At 35.5% G+C, this 21,119-nt stretch overlaps 1 protein-coding gene across 2 annotated transcripts; it reads left to right on the top strand.

The window, feature by feature from the left end:
* Positions 1–1,453: 1,453 nt before the first annotated feature.
* Positions 1,454–19,887, top strand: acsm3 (acyl-CoA synthetase medium chain family member 3). Of its 2 annotated transcripts, XM_056480570.1 has the most exons (13): positions 1,454–1,904; positions 3,613–3,823; positions 6,162–6,369; positions 7,338–7,481; positions 8,355–8,511; positions 9,881–9,960; positions 12,607–12,730; positions 12,878–12,958; positions 13,189–13,290; positions 14,544–14,671; positions 16,324–16,423; positions 19,107–19,226; positions 19,373–19,887. In XM_056480570.1, the coding sequence occupies exons 1-13, from the start codon at positions 1,692–1,694 to the stop codon at positions 19,463–19,465; spliced, it is 1,761 nt and encodes a 586-aa protein (XP_056336545.1). In that variant the 5' UTR covers positions 1,454–1,691; the 3' UTR covers positions 19,466–19,887. The 2 variants fall into 2 exon arrangements, with proteins under 2 accessions (XP_056336545.1, XP_056336553.1); XM_056480578.1 differs by lacking the exon at positions 3,613–3,823 and having other exon boundaries at positions 6,158–6,369.
* The last annotated feature ends 1,232 nt before the right edge of the window (positions 19,888–21,119 follow it).

The raw sequence follows: 21,119 nt of genomic DNA, 5'->3' as shown, positions 1-21,119 counted from the left end.
TTTTGTGTCAATTGTTTGTGCTTATTTTATTTTCTGCCTAAATTTTAAATATTAAACTGCATTTAAAATGGTAGTTTTTACAAATTTATTAAGACTCAAAATCTATTTTGGGTGTTCTAACATGTAACAAATTACACACTCAAATTACTGTAATTGAGTAGCTTTTCTTAATAATAATTTACTAAATTTTCAAGAGTTCACGCTAAGCTGATGATTGATAATAAGCATGCTGTCCCGGGAGAGAGCCCTGGACATGAGGGGAGTTTGAGCTCAGGTAGGTCTTGAGAGCTCCCCTGCTTGTTATGGATAATGAGTTAGGAATAGCTATGAGAGATATAGCTGACTAGGAGTTTACCAGTGGTGCTACTTTGATTTAGTCAATTCACTTATGTCGCATGTCTTTGGATGGTGGGAGGAACCTGGAGAAACCCACACAAGCACGGGGAGAGCATGTAAACTCTGCAGAAACGTCAACTGGCCTGGTAAACACTTGAACCAGTGACACTCATGCAGTGAGGCAACCGTGCTAACAACTGGGCTGCCGTGATGCCCTATCTAGAAAAGGGGAGTAGGGGTGGAAGGGGGGATTTTTCTTGAGTGCATTTTAGTGCTGTATCAGTACTCTACTGTTTTCCTTCAACCTCCAATCACTACTTTTGAGTTTTCTACTCAGCCAGTCCCTATAGATCAGAAAAATCAGTCTTGTAATTCCTGTCCAATCACATCATACAGAACAACCCCAAGACATGGGTTCTTTATAAATGCAGCAAACCGTTTGGAAGCTTTTAAAAGGGTCCAAGAATGTCTAAAATCTTTACTCTAAATGACCCAGAGACTGCATGTCACTGATCTATTTACTGTAAGACGATACAGTTAAATGCAGATAAAGCTTGCCAAATGTACTTCACCAAATGCACCACAGAATGTTATGTTTTACATTTAGTCATTTAGCAGACACTTTTATCCAAAGCGACTTACAAATGAGGACAAGGAAGCAATTTACACAACTATAAGAGCAACAGTGAATAAGTGCTATAGGCAAGTTTCAGGTGTGTAAAGTCTAAGAAGCAAAGCAATAGTAATGTTTTTTTTTTTGAGAGTATAGTTAGTGGTATAGCCAGAGAGGCAGTTACAGATTAGGAAGGAAAGTGAAAAGTTCTCACACACATGCTCAAATTGCATGTAAACACATCAACCTTTCTCAATGTAATACTACTAGCTAATCTTAAGTACTTTTAAAAAGGGCTACTTTTTACTCCTGCTTTGAGTAGTATTTACCAACAGATACTTTTACTCGACGTGCAAGTAATGGTACTTTTTACTTGAGTACGATTTTTTCCAATGTAACACGAGTGTCCGGGACACTTTACATTTTCATCCGGTTAATAATTGTTTTAAAGTGTTATAAGTGGGACTTTAGTTTTGTAGGCGGTCATTTCTGCCAAGACGACAGATGTGGTGTCTGTTTTCACGAAGCCGGACAGCTTTCTTGAGATTCTGCAATGTCTCAGTTTTTATTGTGATAAACTTTTAAATTTCAAAGTCAATTCAATAGAAAAGGGGAAACGACTATTTAATGCAACCATACTGAGATGCAGATCCGAGTGAAAGTTTCAGCTTTGTGAATAATGTCGGGCTGGAGAAACAACTACTTAAGAGCTTTAGTTTTACAGCGATAAAGGTTATTAATAATGATCTTGTATTTGCTTTGCAATAATCTTTTTAAGCGTGGTCTGAAACACGGCAAGAAAAATGAAGTATATGCGCAAATGTGCAGATCTAAAACATCTGCACCGAAAAACTTCTGCGATTACGAGAGCATGAGAAGCACTTACAAGATACAGGTTCCTCAGCGGTTTAACTTTGCCAAAGATGTGCTGGAGCAGTGGGAAACCAAAGAAAAGGTAAAGAAATATTTATGGTTTATAAAACATCGATCGTTTAAATCATAAGCAAGCAGTGTATATAATGGTTCGCTGGTCAGTAGATGTGTATTTAATTATGAAACATGTAGACCTGCGAAATATACGAAAACACGCAAGAGTAAAAGCTGTTTAACTAATATAGGTTTGAGTGAGCCGTGGAATGTTTTTCAAGCCCATTCCTCATACTTCGACCTGCAGTACTTGTGCTGTAAGGCTTGACGGACAGCTCCCATAGGGTTGCCAGGCCCCAGAAAAATTTCCATTCAAAAGCTGACTTAAAGGCATAATTCACAAAAAAGAAACATACATTTACTTATATTTAGTATCTTCCCTACTGTGGTACTAAACCTTTGGGTTTCTTCTAATGTACACAACATATATGCAAATATCAACATTTTGTATTGTGTATATATATATATATATATATATATATATATATATATATATATATATATATATATATATATATATATATATATATATATATATATATATATATATATATATATATGTGTATGTATGTATGTATGTATGTGTGTGTGTGTGTGTGTGTGTGCGTGCGTGCGTGCGTGCGTATGTATGTATGTATGTATATGTATATATATATATATATATATATATATATATATATATATATATATATATATATATATATATATATATATATATATAAATATATATAAACACACACACAGTTGAAGTCAGAATTTTTAGCCCGCCTTTGAATTTTTTTTCTTTAAATATTTTCCAAATGATGTTTAACAAAGCAAGGAAATTTTGACAGCATGTCTGATAAGATAATATTTTTTCTTCTGGAGAAAGTCTTATTTGTTTTATTTCGGCTAGAATAAAAGTAGTTTTTAGATTTAAAAAAAATATTTTAAGGTCAAAATTACTAGCCCCTTTAAGCTATATTTTTTTTCAATTGATTACAGAACAAATAATCATTATACAATAACTTGCCTTATTACCCTAACCTGCCTAGTTAACCTAGTTAAGCCTTTAAATGTCACTTTGAGCTGTATTAAAGTGTCTTGAAAAATATCTAGTCAAATATTATTTACTGTCATCATGGCAAAGATAAAATAAATCAGTTATTAGAAATGAGTTATTAAACTTATTATGATTAGAAATGTGTTGAAAAAAAATCTCTCCGCTAAACAAATTGACAGAGGGGCTAATAATTCAATAAATATATAACATATAATTCTGACTTCAACTGTGTGTGTGTGTGTGTGTGTGTGTGTGTGTGTGTGTGTGTGTGTGTGTGTGTATATATGTATATATATATATATATATATATATATATAGGCCTGTATATATAAGAAACTCAAACCAGTTTAGAACAAGTGAAGAAAGAGTAAATATAAATATATACAGCCATACTATGTTGTTTTGTCAACAAGCAGGAATGTGCACTTATTCTCCAATGCCAAACTCTGTTAATCAGCTTTAAAACTCCTGATAAGGAAGTTGACTCAAGTAGGAAGTCTAACAATTGCTCAGAAAAAAAGCAGTCTCTACAGAATAAAAGAGGGCAATTGTTTATATGTAATGAACGTGATCTATTAATCACATAATTAGTATTATATTATGTAATATTTTGTTATATGTATTACAAAGTATTATCTAAAACTAAAATAAACATTTTAACGCCATAGTTATTTTCATTTGCTGTATATTCTAGAGTGGACAAAGGTCGTCTCTTCCAGCTCTGTGGTGGGTAAATGACCACGGGACAGAGGTCAGATGGAGTTTTGAGGAGTTGGGCTTCCACGCTAGAAAACTTGCAAACGTCCTGCATCAGGTGTGCAGTTTGGAAAGGGGGGATCGTGTGTTCCTCATCTTACCCAGAGTTCCTGAGTGGTGGCTGGTTAATGTGGCATGTATAAGAACAGGTACATGCAGGCTAGCAGTTGATCAAATGCATGTAAAGGGAAATAACATGCTGAGGGATTTTTAAGACTCCTTCACCCTTGTTCTGTTTTCCTTTAGTTGAGGTTAAACTTTAATCTGCTAATGTTGCATCATGACTCTCTCTGCTGGGGGACAGTGGTAATTTGGACCATTTCAGTACGGAAGTGTGTATTTTTAAGGAAAAGGATATACTTGATAATGGATATATTTAATGGCAAATATGACAACCAATTGACAGAAGAGATTTAGGATGTTTACATGACAACAATGTATTTAAAACAGAATACCTTTCCTTTGCTGTTTTGAAAAGTCTTGCATATAGGCAACAGTGTTGTCAAAATAATCTATGCAAATAACACTAATAATGCTGTATTATGCATGTCAGACAAGCAAGATCATGAGAACGATGACAATATTCACAAAAATCACTTGGTTTTTAAAAATTAGATTTTCTGGCCCTCATGCTGCACTTTTCATTTAAATGAATTGAAAAAAAATGCATAGAGGTTTCTGATTTTAGTCATGTGAATGCACTTCATACAATTTCACACTATTGTCTAAAGTATAAACATAACATTAAAGGCACAATGCAAGTATTTTTTTTCTTTAAAATATCCCAAAACTGCTACTATGCTGACTTATGTACTTATACTATCCCAAATGTTTTGAGTATCGTTTAAAACCTTCAGCCTTACTGTTCTTCATACGATCATGTAGGGCTGCTCGATTATGAGAAAAGTCATAATCACGATTATTTTGGTCATAATTGTAATCATGATTATTCAAAATGATTATCAGTTAAGGTCAAAATTATTGTCCCTCCTGTTAATTGATTAATTGATTTTTTAAATAAATTTCCCAAATGATGTTTAGGAGAGCAAGGAAATTTCACAGTATTTCACTATAATATTTTTTCTTCTGGAGAGAGGCTTATTTGTTGTATTTTGGCTAGAATAAAAGCAGGTTTAAATATTTTGAAACCTATTTTAAGGTCAATATTATTAGACGCCTTAAGCATTATATTTTTTTATTGTCTGCAGAGGAAACGACTGTTATACAATGACTTGCCTAATTACCCTAATTAAGCCTTTGAATCACACTTTAATCTGAATACCAGTATCTTAAAAAAATCTAGTAAAATATTATGTGCTGTCATAGCAAAGATAAAAGAAATCGGTTATTAGAAGTTATTAAATCTCTTATGTTTAGAAATGGGTTGAAAAAAATACTTCTTTCCATTAATCAGAAATTGGGGGGGAAGGGCCGCTAATAATTCAGGAGGGCTAATAATTCTCACTTCAACTGTAAATGTACAGTTATTTTTCCTCCCGGTAAATAAGTAAAGGGAAATAAATACAATAGAATAAAAATATTAAACAAACTGTGCTTTAAGCATCTTCACTGTAAGAAAAGAAACTTTAATTATAGCTACATAAGTCCTTCAGTCAAGAGCAGTGAGTGATTTTCTCCTTTGGTTGTTTGATTAATGATAAAAACAGTTGGAAGCAGGAATATTGCGCACTGTCACTTTAAGAGCAGTGCGCTTCTGATTAATGGTTTCTCTTTCACATGTCTTTTGATTCTCAACTCGTTTATTACACAAATGAGGGTTAATATGAATGATCACTAAACACCATGTTATGACACCTATTTGACTATTAAAGCGCTCATACTAAGATGACTTTAGATGTGTGTACTCTGCTTGTCTCTGAGGCTGAGTGCGCGCACACACAACAGCATGCGATCTCTTTCGCGCATTTAAAAACATGAATGATTCGAATGTACATCAATGAATGACGCGCATCCCGTGCTGCAAAAGGTACATTACAGTACATTCTTTTAGTAATGTTCACGTGAAACTGAGCTTTGTAGAGCAACAAATGTTAAAATATCTCGATTAGTGTTTTTTTTTTAATCCTTGGAAGCCAAAATCGAAACCGAATTTGATTAACTGCACAGCCCTACTATCATGATAATAAGTTTTGAATACTTTAGCTCATCCATAAACATGATTTCTACAGGAGTCCCATAGATGTAATTAAGACCAAAACACCCATGATTCCACACTGGTGTCAAAATACTCCTTCGTTTGTAGTGAATGTGCGCCCTCTAGTGGTGAAAATGACATACTGCTCCTTTAAAAACTAAAAATAAACAATTAAATCCTAAATTCGAGCCATAATAATACTGTAATGCACATTATGAAGTAGGCCCTGAGGATTATGTTTGCTTCTAATCATGTAAATGCAATGTAAAAGTCTGATTTTTGAAACTCAGAAAGTTTTTTATGTGAACCTCTTTCCCTTTTTTCTGAGACAGGTACAGTTTTGATTCCTGGCACTTCTCAGCTCACAGCTCGAGATATGCGTCACAGACTGATAACGTCTGGGGCCAAGTGTGTGATCACAGATGAAACACTGGCTCCACTGTTGGACACTGTAGCCTCAGACTGCCCTTCCATCTCCACCAAGCTTCTGCTGTCCCACAAGGCCATGGACGGCTGGGGCAACCTGACTGAGCTCATGGGGTGAGTCGAGAACACGGGAGGGAATGGCATGTACAGGGGGCACTTAATTTTTTAAAAACATTATTTAAAGGAACAGTTCTTACCTAAAAAGATAATTAAAGGAAATTGGCTAATTTTACAGTTGCCCTACATTTCCAGATTTTTCAGTTTTACCATTTTTGAATTCATTCAGCCAATCTCTGGTGGGTCTTGTGGGAGAAATTTGATCTTAGCTTAGCATAAATAATTTGATTGAATTGGACCATTAGCATATCCCTCAAAAAAAAAAAAAGATTTCATATAATTTTCCTATTTAATGCTAGACTCTTCTGTAGTTACATCGAGTACTAAGACAGATGAAAAGTTGCTATTTTCTAGGGCAATATGGTATGGAACTATACTCTCTTTCTGGCATAATAATCATACCATGGCTCCAGCAGGCGCAATGATATTACGCAGCACCTGAAAATAGTCCAACTAGATAACTCGGTAGCAGCGCTGCATAAAATCATTGCGCCTGCTGCAGCCAGTCTTGGTACACAATGTAACTGCAGCAAAGTCAAACTTTAAATAGCAAAATTATCACAACTCTTTTTTGAATTTGAGCGAAATGCTAATGGTCTAATCTGATTCAATGATTTATGCTAAGCTAAAAGTGCAAAAAAAGGTTGAAAAAAAACAACTCTAGGGGAGTTGTAAAATGTGCATATTTGCAAAAAAAGTGGAGCGTTCCTTTACACCTCAAGTTGTTTCTCAAGATATTCTCTGCTAAACACAAATTAAGAGATATTTATGGATGTTGGTAACTAAGAAGTTGCTAGTCTCCAAAAACTTCCATCCTATTGCTACCAACTTTCTTCAGAATTGTGTTTTAGAAATAAAGATTTTGAACAACTTGACAGCGAATAAACAATGACAGAATAAATTAGTTTTGAACATATAAAGCATCAGTGAGTAACTTAAGATCAGATGTTGTGTTTGTGTTGCAGAACAGTGTCAGATGACCATGTTTGCGTGGACACCAGCAGTGAGGAGCCCATGACAATCTTCTTCACCAGCGGCACAACGGGCTCACCAAAAATGACCCAACACAGCCACTGTAGTTATGGCTTGGGGCTCACAGTGAACGGCAGGTTTGTGCCATCATAGACCAGTATCATTATTACAGCTCATCCGGAAAGTATTCATAGCGCTTCGCTTTTTCCACATTTTTTTGTAACAGCCTTATTCCAAAATGGATTAAATTCATTTATTTCCTCAAAATTCTACACACAATACCCCATAATGACAATGTGAAAAAAATACTTCTGTACATGTGATTTTTCAGCTTTTTTATAAATTTGCAACAATTTCAAAAATCTTTTCACATTGTCATTATGGGGTATTGTGTGTAGAATTTTGAGGATATAAATTAATTTAATCTATTTTGGAAAAAGACTGTAACATAAAAAATGTGGAAAAAGTGAAGCGCTATGAATACTTTCTGGATGCACTGTATTTACATGCATTAAAGTTTGATATATAGAACAATGTATTCTACAGTTCAAAGTCTGGGGTCAGATATTTTAGGAAGTGTATTATTTGTTCTGTAAGGGCACATTGAACTGATCTAATATGGAAAAAACATTAATAATGTGACTAAATATTTTAAATAAATGTGGTTCTTGTGAACTATCTATGCATTAAAGACTATTTAAAAAATGTTTCTCAAACATATTAAGTAGCTCAACTGATTTCAGCACTGATAATAATAAGAAATGTTTCTTGAGCAGCAAATCATCATATTTGAATGATTTCAGAGGCATCACGTGGCAATAAAAATTAAACTTGCCATCACTGGAACTTAGGACATTTTAAAAAGCATTGAAATTTTAATTAAACAAATGCAGCCCTGGTAAGCACAAGAGATTTCTTTCCGAGACATTATCCTAGCAAACCTTCAGAATCCAAGCTTTCTAACAGTAGCATGTAATACTGTGTGCATTTGATCTGTGTGAATTGTTCAGGTACTGGCTGGATTTGACTGAGCAGGATGTATTCTGGAACACCTCAGACACGGGCTGGGCGAAATCAGCATGGAGCAGCGTGTTTGCTCCATGGATTCAAGGAGCTTGTGTGTTTGCTCACCACATGCCACGCTTCGATACAAGCACAGTTCTCAAGGTATGGAGAAAACACGTCAATTCTTGACAGCAGTGTTCTTCTTGAAAGTTAAGGGACAATCACTTACTTTTTTTGTATAAAAATATCTGTAACTGCATGCTTTATTTACAATATTGTTAAGTCTGGGTTGGTATTATTTTCATGTTTTTGAAAAAGTCGCATATGCTCACTTCATTTATTTGATTACGGATTCATAGTTACAATTTAAAATGTCATTTTATTTTCAGCATTATTACACCAGCCTTCAGTGTCACATGATCCTTCAGAAATCTAATATGGTGATTCGCTGCTCAGTAGTTTGCATTATCAGTGCTGCGTTACATTTTTGTAAAAACCATATCGTTTATTAATTTAAAATAATGGAAAACCAAAAATTAGAATTGTCTGTAGACCTCCGAGACAGGATTGTCTCAAAGCACAAGGCTGGGGAAGGTTACAGAAACAGAAGGTTCCAATGAGCACAGTGGCCTCCATCATCCATAAGTGGAAGAGGTTTGGAACCACCAGGACTCTTCCTAGAGCTGGATCCTAGAGAGTGATCGGGGGAGAAGGGCCTTAGTCAGGGAGGTGATCAATAACCTGATGGTCACTTTGTCTGAGCTCCAGCGTTCTTCTCTGGAGAGAGGAGAACCTTACAGAAGGACAACCATCAGTGCAGCAATCCACCAATCAGGCCTGTATGGTAGAGTGGCCAGACGGAAGCCACTCACTGCCTGGAATTTGCCAAAAGGCATCTGAAGGACTCTCAGATCATAAGAAACTAAATTCTCTGGTCTGATGAGGCTAAATTTTATTTATATTTATATAGTTTAAGTAAAAACAATGGAAAATAAAAAATTAACGTATATCGTAAAGAGAGAACCTGAAAAGGGTTTCAAAATATGGAATTTCTTTGTAGGATTTCTGAAGGAAGCTGGTACGAATCTTCTGTCCATATACTGTTACTCGCATCTTGTAACACCTGCTATTATTATACCATTGTTTTCATACCTTTATATTGTATGTGTTATGTACATGCATTTATTTATCGGTTTACTTGTAATTGTAATTTTTATTTATTTATTTAATTTGTATAGTTTCTTTTGTTTAGTAAATGTTTAAAGTTCCTAAAAATAATATAGACAGTATTAAAAAAAGTAAAACCATTAAATTGAAACTGACATCTTTTGTGACCTTATAAATATCTGTCACTTTTGATCAGTTTATTGCATCCTTTCAGAAGAAATGTATTTGTTTCTAATAAAAAAAAATAATCATACTGACCCTAAACTTTTGAACAGTAGTGTATGCATTATATGTTTTTTTTTTTTTTACAACTAGAGCGCATTTAACAAGCTTTCTGCTGACACTCACACTTTTCTCCTGACAGACTCTGAGCAACTATCCCATCACCACCTTCTGCACGGCACCGACCGCCTATCGAATGCTTGTACAGGATGACTTATCGAAGTATGGACTGTATCTAATGTGATGTGACTATAAATTTGAATTACCCTCAGTTTTACTAGTTACTTTCCCACCTTTTTCCTATAGCGTATTGTATTGAAGTTTATACGTGGCATTTTCAATTTTGGATTACGGCACTCAAAACGTTACAAAATATAGACATCGTCTTAGTGATATTTAAAGTCCACATGATCCGGAAGTTGCTGAGACTTTTATGTCAGTGTGTTGATTTACTTCCAACGGAACTGGAATATTGAGTAGGGGCCGGGGCTTTCTTTTTGCGCATCATTCCCACTTTGATTGAAGATTTCCAAAAACAACTCATTTTTTGGTGGATTAACTTCCACAGATTAATTGTTCACCTAAAGAATAACAATGTGCGATACAAAAATAAACATAGCAAATTTAGATTTTACACAGACATTAACATCCATATATGGACCCTTTTCACAAGACTGTTATGACGCATTTAATGGTCATCGGCATCTTAAATTCTTGAAAGTCTTTAATATTCAGATTTTTGTGTGCAAATACTGCAAAAAGATGTTTACTAACTCTAACAGAACAATGAATATGATGCAGATAAACTGTCAGCAGAGTAAAAACTACTGTCACAGACGTCTGTATGCAAAAACACTATTAATGAGCCAAACCACACGGTCTGGATGATTTGCAACTCTGCTCCAACGAGTGCTACAGAGAAAACACGGTGCATCAGTGTCTTCATAGCGAAAGTGTGAAGATGTTTTTTCAGACTGAAAGAGAAAGTTGTTCTATTAAAGAACCAGATATTGGATTACTTTTACCCTGTCATTATACATGCAGTCTTAGGAGAGAACTCCAGACTTCCCTCTCCCCAGACAGTTCTTCCAGCTCCTCCGGGGGGATCCAGAGGCGTTCCCAGGCCAGCCGAGAGACATAGTCCCTCCAGCGTGTCCTGGGTCTTCCCTGGGGCCTCCCCCCAAAGGGACATGCCTGGAACACCTCCCTAGGTAGGCGTCCAGGAGGCATCCGAAATAGATGCCGAGCCACCTCAGCTCACTTCTCTCGATGTGGAGGAGCAGCGGCTCTACTCCGAGCTCCTCCAGGGTGACAGAGCTCCTCACCCTATCTATAAGGGTGCGCCCGGCCACCCTGCGAAGGAAACTCATTTTGGCCGCTTTTTTCCGACATCTTGTCCTTTCAGTCATGACCCAAAGCTCATGATCATAGGTGAGAGTAGAAAGGTAGATTGATCATTCAACTCCTGTCTCTGTCCTACTATATAATCAGTAATTTTATAATCAGTTTATGCCAGTGGCCAGTCCCCTGGAGCAGAGGGCCTATTGACCACCACTGTACACACGGCTCTCTGGTCTGGGACAGGCTTTTCTCTCCACATGAACCATCTCAGTCCACAGTGAAAGAGTTTTTTTTTTCATCAGCAGGGGACTTAGCAAAAACATAGATATGCTGATATTTCTTTTTAAAAATGCAAAATCCCAGCTCAGTCACAGTTTTAGTTTGTTTATATTAATGAGACGTCTTTATTTTGTATAATTTTATTTATTTATTGTTTTTATATTTGTTTTTAAAATAAATTTAGTTATGGCAGAAAATGTATTATTTTGCAAAAATGTGCAGCATTTAAGAAAAAAAAATTAAAGGGCTCTTCACCCTAAATTTGTTTCAAATAATTTTGTTAAAAAATTAAAGGATTAAATAAAAAGAATTAAAGAATTTAGTACTGAAGACTAGTATCTTGAATCGTATCGAATCGGGAGTCAGGTGAATCGTTACATCCCTAATATATATTAACAGTATTATATAGTAGATTTAGGGAAATGCAGACCTTTGACTGATTGTTTAAAGTTTAATGACGTTACTGCGATAATTTTTGCAAAGTTTTGGCATAGATATAAAATTCTATATAAAAATAGTGGATACGCTTACATTTAATAAAGATACAAAATATTGAATGAATTAAAATAAAACTTTATGGTAACACTTTAGAATAATGCTCCATTAGTTCATGCTAATGTGATTACCAACATTAAGTATGAATAATCCTGTAAAGCATTTATTAATAACAGTTTAACATTACCTAATGCATTATTAAAATCCAAAGTTGTGCTTGTTAATACACTAATGCATCAGGAGTTGATATGAACACACATGAACTTAAATAACATTAACAAAGATGAATAAATACCATAATAAAATGTATTACTAACAGTTTGTTCATGTTAGTAAATACATTAATTAACATGAACTAATGGACCAAAGTGTTACCAACTTTTTTTTTCTTCAGTGAATTAACTTGCACATATTAATTGTTCACCTAAAGACTTAAGGCTATTCATGCTACAAGTAATTTGTTAATGCTTTCATACTTTTTCATTTTAATGTCTGAAGGGTGAATATAATAATGCAGGTTGATTGTCTCCTAAATACCCAGGTTTTGAAAGCGCAAACCTTTGGTTGATTTTTGGTTGCTATAATTCATTCAAAGCATCATATGATATAGAAGAATAATGAATGAATTTCATTATTTCTATGTTTTATGAGGTGCACTGTTTAAACAGAACTGATAATCACATGCCTGCAAATCCTGAACTAGACCACCCCAGATTATTTTAATCTAATCCTCATTTTTGTGGTTTTTATCAGGTATAAATTCCAGTCTCTTGAACACTGTCTGTGCGCCGGAGAGCCCATTAACCCAGAGGTGATGTGCAAATGGAAAGAGCTCACTGGACTGGACATCTATGAGGGATACGGACAGACTGAGACTGTAAATAAAGCATTTAAACATTCTGAACACTGTTCAATCAGTTTGTGTGCCATACAAATATAGACAGGGGTGAAAAGAGGTTTTAAATTAGCATTTTATTTAGTCCATATTGCACACTCACATAAACCTCTTTTATTTATCTCTCAGGTTTTAATAGCGGGTACATTCAAAGGCATGAAGATCAAACCAGGATCTTTTGGAAAAGCTTCACCAGGATATGACGTGCAGGTCCAAAGTTTAAACTGGGCATGATACACTGTAAAAAAAACATTGACTCAACTTGTAACTTAAATTGTAAGGCAACTTCCTGCACAGCTTTTTTGAGTTTATTCAACTTAAATCAAGTCAACTCAAAAAAAGCTGTGCTGCTAGTTGCCTTACAATTTAAGTTCTTTTACAGTGTCGTAGTTTATTGGAGTTGAGGTGATAATAGTAATTCTGGACTGTCCTGGTTTAAGGTGGTGGATGAAAACGGCTCTATTGTGCCACAAGGACAAGAGGGAGACCTTGGCATCATAGTGAAACCAGAGAGACCCTTCTCTCTTTTTACAGAGTATACGGTAAATTTAATGCTTCTTTACTATCTGTATCTGTCTTCTTTACGATATTACTACTGAGAGATTACACATTTCTTTAAATATATAAATGATGTTTTTACACTGTAAGATGCTTCTGACTGTATCGTTTACCCAAAGTAATGCAAATGATAAGTTCTATATCAGGTCTGACTTCCTAATATGTGAAATACCGTATCATGTCTCCAATGTTATGCATATTGTCAGTTCCAGGCACAGCTGTGTCTTTTGTCTAACAAATGATACTTTAAGGCAAGGCCCTAAACCTGTAATGGCAGTTTCTGTTTCTACTAATAAGTAATATTTAACTGCGTGCCAGCTGCAGTAGTTGAGAGATTTTTCGATGAACGCCACAGCGAGTTCTCATTAAAGGATCCTGCTTTCAAGATTCTGCTTTCGAAATCATACGGGTTTTGTCACTTCAAATTCACAACGCTCCACAAAATGAATAATCGTCGATGATTACGGAAACCCACCTTCAACAAACGTGTTGGTTTGGAAAGCCGTTTTCAAACCATTTAGCCATATCCACCTAAAAGATGTAAATTTATTAAGTGCTTTTGAGCTTAAGGTCCATGTGAAAACACAATTCACACGGTTTATTTTGCTAGCACACTTTGTTATTCTTTAGGTGAGCAATTGCAGTTAATTCACTGAAAAAAAAGTTTGTTTTGGTAATCGTCAATCAAAGTCTGACCTTTGCTTCTGCCTTAAGTGTGGCGGCCCTTTTCTGCTGACGTCAGTTTGACGGCTTCAGCCCATTTTACAGTCTATGCTTCAGCCACAGTATTTTTAACCACGCCCCACTTACTGTGAGAGAATGTGCAAAAAGAAAGCCCCGCCCTCTACTCAATATTCCATTTCAGTTGAAGGTACAGCAACATACTGACATACTGAGTAAAGTCAGTGTGAACTGGACGTTGCTGATTTTTATCGATCAACTTTGTGAAGTTAATATAAGTAGGCAGGTTCATTTCACAAGTAGCCAACATTTTTGTTTGTGGATTATTTCCACAATAAAGTGCTTAGGTTTAGGATAATTTTGGGCTTGTTTATATTTGCTGTTTTTTCTGTCAAGACTTTTGAGTTGTCATCCCTCATTCCTTGTGATTTCCTGCTTTACACACAACACTGATAAACATTTAAATATGTCATAATAACTAGTTTCTTAGTTTGGTTCTGTATATAAGATTACAAATTTATTTGTATGTGAATGATGATGTAAATTCATTCTATAGGGGGAGCCAGAGCGCACGGCAGAATGTTTCCGTGGCGATTTCTACCTGACAGGTGACCGGGGAATGATGGACGCCGAAGGATACCTGTGGTTCATCGGCAGATCTGATGATGTCATCCTGTCAGCAGGGTACAGTATTCTGCTTCGATCATGATGACGTCAAATTTTAAAAATACATATGATATCTCATATAATAGTCTAACAAGTGTTTCTAGAAGAAAAAAAAACTTAGTAGGGGACTTTTGGGGATTTCTAAGGCTAAACATATAAAGATAAATCTGTGGTGAGTTCAGTTTGTTAACTGATTATTTTTTTTTATAAATAATCCTGTTTAATAGTGAAATGCATGGTGAAAAATGACAGTACCCCATGATCATTCTTTACAGAAAAATCTGCCAGTCAGAGCGTTACAGTGGGCAAAAGATATCTTTAGAACACTCCATACATAATTTGGTCTCCCTACACTCTCAAATGCTGGTGCTGTATGCAGGTTTTTGACTCTTCTAAAGCATAAAAATATCATTATATGTTTGCAGATATTTAAGAAAAACAATGCTAAAGTCAGATATTCTGCTTTGAAAATGTATTTTCCATGCTGGAACGCTGTCTTTGTTTTGGTTATTTTTACCTGCCCAATACCAGTTTAGCCATTTATATTTCAGCACCCTGGGTTACCTTGATGGAAAACCACGTGTTTCATTCATTTAGTCAGATAGGTTCTGAAGACATGAGTCTGTGAATGAAATGCGACTTCTGGTTGACAGTAGCAGACTCCAAAATGAAAACGCAGATTCAGAGTTCAACATGAGGTTATTATATAGCAAATAATATAAATATTACGAGCGTAAACATTAGGTGAGCAGGTTACAATGAAATTCCGTGTCCAAACAACACGCTAGTTGACGAGATACGCAGTGAAAAGCATTTTGGCATTTTGCACCAGACGAAACACGACAGAAATTTAAATACAACCATATAGAAGCACGGAATATGCACTCACTCACGAAATGGTAAGGTTTATAACCTATTTAATACATATTAAACCTTGTTAACATTATTAAATGTAGATACTGAATCACTGATATGTGTTTAGCTCTAAAGTTCAATTTCAAACCATTTATTTTATTTTCAAGATCTGAGGTGGACTATCTGCTGCTGCTTTCAGTATATGGCAATAACTGTCATGTAAAATGCCATTCAAACTCAGATTATTAGCATTTAATGCTGAATAAAGCGTTGTTCACCTGTGAGAAATAGAAGCCGTTTCTAATATATCAATTTGAGGTGTTGGTTAGGACAAAAATAGCATTTTAATGTGGAAAATATTCCTGCTATCGGGTGCCTTTATTTAAAACACGTTTTCGCTTCTGTCCTCAGTCTGGCAACCTGTGCTTGCGCTTGTTTTGTAATTAGCACCAATGGCCTAGTGGTTAGTGCATCGGCACCAAGGTGTTCACGGCGACCCGAGTTTGATTACCAGCTCGAGGTCCTTTGCTGATCCTTCCCCTATCTCTGCTCCCCACACTTTCTTTTCTGTAAAATGTCCACTGTCTTATCCCAATAAAGGTGAAAACCCCTAAAAAATTATTTTTAAAAATGTAATGTAAACCATTCGGTAAACAGACTTTTATTTTTATTGTTTTTTGTTCAATTTTCTAAAATTTCTTTTATACAAATTTAAGTTTAAGCTCTCAGAATGTTCTAACAACGGCTTTTTAAATGTCATAAGAAAAATGAAAGGAAAAATAGGCTGCAGAAAAATTGTATTGTGTGTGTTTTAGGTACCGTATTGGTCCATTTGAGGTGGAAAATGCCCTGATAGAGCATCCAGCTGTAGCTGAATCAGCTGTAGTCAGCAGCCCTGATCCGGTTCGAGGAGAGGTAACTCATTGCATTCTGGGATTGCCTTCTCTGTGAAGGATACAAGAAGTGTGACCTTAGAACTGGGCAAAAAATAAGTACTTAGAAGACAGCAGCACCATTATTATCAGAGCACCTTGTTTACACCTGCTACAAAGATACATTTCCTTCAATCCGATCATAAATGGGCGACACAAAACAGAACCATAAATTGGGTTTAAAATATTTTGACCTTGTCCACTTTTAGAGTTAGTCAAAAAGAGGCATTTAATAACAAGTGGGAACAGGGTCTAAGTGGGCAGATTCTGTATTTACTAGGGGTGTAACTACACTGGAGTGATGGTTTAGTACCTCGGTGATGGGGGTCACAGTTTGGTGCAGGTACAAAAGGAGTAAGCAACAAATCTCCAGTACTTGCTTTTTCAGTTTATTTCGAACAGGCAGTGTTAAGTGTTTTGTCACAATCAGCTACAGAACTGAAGAGCTTCTTGTGATGCAAAATACCGGGAAAATGATTCAGAAATTCAGCAATGATGAGGCAAAGGCTAGAGTGGCGGTAAGTGGGAAATGTAGAATACACAGATGCAGAACCACTATGGGTCAGTCATCCTTTTCAGTAAAAGGTTCACATCTATGGAATGCTTGTTGATTTAAAGTTACAATCAGAACTCCTAGTTTTTTCTGTAAAGCTGAAAGAATGGTTGAAATCTTTACAGCAATGTGAACGTGAATGTTTGTGGCTTTGTATATACTGTACATGTTTGTTGTATTGTGCTTTTTTTTTTCCATTTCAGTTTCATTTTATTTATTTTTTTAATGTAAAACCTAACCAGGGACAACGGCTTTAAATTAGCTTTATGCTATAAAGTTTTTGTACTCAACATCGGTTGTCTTTGTAGAACAATGCCAAGGGTATTGTAACTGTTAAAAAAAACAAGCAAATAAATACATTAAAAAAATTAATAAAATAAACGCAATAATGGAAATGAAAACTTTAGAATCAGGAAACTGTATTAAACTTTCAAATGTTGCTCAGCCCTCTCCTAAAACAAAAAAAAAAAAAAAAAAAACAATACTCGTGTATTAAGAGTCATTAAGCTTCAAATCTGAAATGTCTTTTAATGAAAATGCAGCTCTGTGTCTATCATACCAGCGGACAACAACGGTTTAATATTATGTATGTGTGTGTGTGTGTGTGTGTGTGTGTGTGTGTGTGTGTGTGTGTGTGTGTGTGTGTGTGTGTGTGTGTGTGTGTGTGTAAGGCACTCACCAACTGACTTATGACCTCACAAGATAAGACGATATCTTATATTTCCATTGTTTTATGGATGTGCATGAGCGTGGTACCATGAGCAGCGCCGGATTAACCAACAGGCATTATGGGCACAGGCCCAGGGGCCCGTGCGGACTTGGGGCCCCTGCGAGGGGAGAAAAAAAAACCCGCAGATTTTGGGGTGTCTATTTAGGCTAAGTGCAAATAGCGCACCTCGTGGGAATAAACTAGTTAAGCGATTCACGCCCATCACCGTTTGATTGACAGAGACAACATAAATAAAGAGCGCAGCATACAGCAGCGCGACTGGCGTAGCTCGTAAAGCGCATGGCAACATATTTTGACATTGTTGATCATGAACCCGGTTCGAGTCCAGCGTCTGATGGACACGTTTTTCTTTTTTCCCTCCACTACATATCAGATTTGCCTACTCTTCATCACGAGGAAGACAGGTAGGAATCAAGTGTGTGTATTATGGAGGACTCATAAAACTGGATTGGAGAGGTGTTATATCCAAATCATGTGCATTATAAGTTTGTAGAAGTTCTACATTAAAAATACCCTTAAATATTAATTTTTAGTACTGCTTCAGTGAACTCAAGTATATTAAAATCCATTATTTTTCACTAGTTGTATTGGTATTTTTATTTCAAACTGTGTTTTAAATGCTTAAAAAATAAGTTCTTCGTAGACTAGAAATTTATGTACTGTATTTCATTTATTTAAAAAAAAATGTGGGCAATACATTATAGATTAATTTAGTTAAAAAATATTATATTAACTTATTTTCTAATTAAATTATTGGGGTGCAGCTAGGTAGGGGGCCTACAGGAAATTGTAATCCGGGCCTGACCATGAGGGTTCAGGTTGAATACATGTACGTTAGTATTTGCTTGAGTAAAAACTGAAACCCCTCTTCCTTTTAAACTCTGCCCCTCACTGACTCTTTTGCCCCCCCAATACACCCCCCACACTCCTCTAACTTATACTCCTCACAATCACTGCACTATTTAACATTTGCACATTTAAAGTTTGCACATATTCATTGCACTGATTCATTTAATTGAACTGTACATACCCACAGCACATGGACATTTGTAATTGTTTATCTATCTGCACACTTCTGCTATTAATAGTATCCTGTACATATATTCATTTATTGTAAATCTGTTCATAGCTAATACAACCTGTATATAATGTTGATAGTACATCCATTTGTAAATATTACCATAGTTTTTCTATAACTGCACTTTATAACTTATACCTATATCCTGCACTTGCTGCTATTGCACTGCTGGTTAGACCTAAACTGCATTTCGTTGCCTTGTACTTGTACATGTGTAATGACAATAAAGTTGAATCTAATCTAATCTAAATGTGTACATTTTGTAAATTTGAGTGTTTTTTTAAAGAATTTGCTTCATGTTTTAGGTGGTGAAGGCTTTTGTTGTGCTGACAGCAGATTTTAAATCAAGAGCCCGTAAGGAACTGATCAAGGAACTGCAAACACATGTAAAGAGCGTCACAGCTCCCTACAAATATCCACGCAAGGTAAATTACCCACTTAATACTTATAATTTTATCAATTTGAAAGCATTCTGTAGGAGCCATTTGTTTACTTTATTTAAAGCTTTATGTTGTTAATCATGATCTTTCTGATTCTCTTTTTTTTATCATTTTGTCTACTTTTTTGTCAGATTGAGTTTGTGGATCAGCTGCCCAAGACAGTAAGTGGGAAAATAAGACGAGTGGAGTTGAGAAAGAAGGAATGGGGACAGCCAACGAGCTAAAACTGGAACTGAGAAATCAAATGTAAAAATGGCATTCCACCTCCTCACATACTACATTCCCAAATGTCTTCCCACATTTTTGGAGATGCATCATAAAGAGATAAATATGAAACGATTTTCAGTATCTCAGCTCGCCAGCAGATAGCAGCACTTCATTATGTCTTTCTTCATTTACCATATATTTTAATAGCTTTTAATTCTACGACCCTATGCATAATTCATGTTTAAATGGAGTAACATGAAAGTTAGATTTTGTAGCCTTTGTCTAAATGTATGATACACGTTTTTCTTCATATTCTGCTGCACATGCAAAACAAAATGTGAATCATTTGATAACAAGAGTAAGCATTTATCACCATATTGTTTAGAATGAACAGTTTTTATGTGTGTGATTTTTACAAGAGATAAACTTTGATTCATCACTGCGCATCTTTTTTCCTCAAGAGCATGTTGACAGCTGGCTGACACTAATCTGATCTCTGCTGAATGCTGAGAGAGGATTGTAAGGTTATGAATATTTCCAGATTTGTGGAAATTGTCATCCTATGGAGAGAAATGCAATGACTTTTCAGATGCCAAATATGCTGGTATATTAGTCCTGACCAATAATGGAGACGACAGATCACCGTTACAGCAAACACACTGCAAAAAATGCTGGGTTTCACACAATTCCTTCATGTTGTCCCAACACAAATTGATTAAGTTACAAATTTAAGTCGATTGAACATAAAACAATGAAGTTGTCCCCCAAAAAAACCTTAAGAATTGTGTTGTTTCAACTCATTTTAAATATGAAACGAGCAGCAAACGTTATTTTAAGTGCAGAGAACATATCTTTTCAAAATCAACACCAACAATTGAGTAAAAACTGAAATCCTAAATATTTTAAACTAAAAAAACTTCGACCATGCTGTAAACCCGACCACAGAGGGAGAAATGTACCTGCAGTGATGAGAAAACAGGTGCCTGCTTAATTGACCTGTTAATGGGGCTTGTGCTTATCGGGTGGAAAAACACAGCCATAAACATTATTGCTGAAATATCAAGCCAAACTATACAGCAGACATGCTCAGCTGCTTCCTGGCATATGCCATTAAATCAGACTTTAGGTGTCTGTTATGACGGATGAAGGATGCTAGTCTGAAAACAGCAGCTGTTGGTGGATCAATCTGTCATTTTTGGTTTGCAGAAATTGACTCAAACTGCAAGCTGGCTGTCAAAATATGTGAGCGTCTTAATCGTCCTTACTAAAAAGTATACTGTTGCTGCACCAAATGGTGATGTCACATGATTGTGTGAGCTCCAAGTCTGAGACCACTGGTAAAAGTATATACAAGTGAGGGATACATGGTTTTCAAGCATTAAAATAAAAGTGTTATACAGCTTTTTTCTGTGTTGATTAAAAGGTGTCCTGATTAAAATGAAAATTAATAATGACTGCCGTACATTTTACAATGAATTATAGAATACACACCTTTTAAAATGAAATTTGGTGTAACAATATTTAATATATATATATATATATATATATTAAAGTACAGGTCAGAATAAATATTGTTTCATTTTTATGTTAATTGCTGAATGATGAATAAACATTACACCCATTTTGACACTTAAAACAGTTCATATTTTGACATGCCATTTGAAAGTGTAA

The sequence above is a fragment of the Danio aesculapii genome, chromosome 2 (genome assembly GCF_903798145.1).
Source record: "Danio aesculapii chromosome 2, fDanAes4.1, whole genome shotgun sequence".
NCBI lineage: Eukaryota > Metazoa > Chordata > Actinopteri > Cypriniformes > Danionidae > Danio > Danio aesculapii.
This window is presented reverse-complemented; position numbering and strand designations above follow the sequence as displayed.

Bases quoted from the DNA above. Each gene is read 5' to 3' on its own strand.
- acsm3 (XM_056480570.1), top strand. From the start codon at position 1,692: ATGATCTTGTATTTGCTTTGCAATAATCTTTTTAAGCGTGGTCTGAAA. The intron at 12,959-13,188 runs GTCCAAAGTTTA...TCCTGGTTTAAG, and splicing joins CACCAGGATATGACGTGCAG to GTGGTGGATGAAAACGGCTC. The intron at 13,291-14,543 runs GTAAATTTAATG...TTCATTCTATAG, and splicing joins CTCTTTTTACAGAGTATACG to GGGGAGCCAGAGCGCACGGC.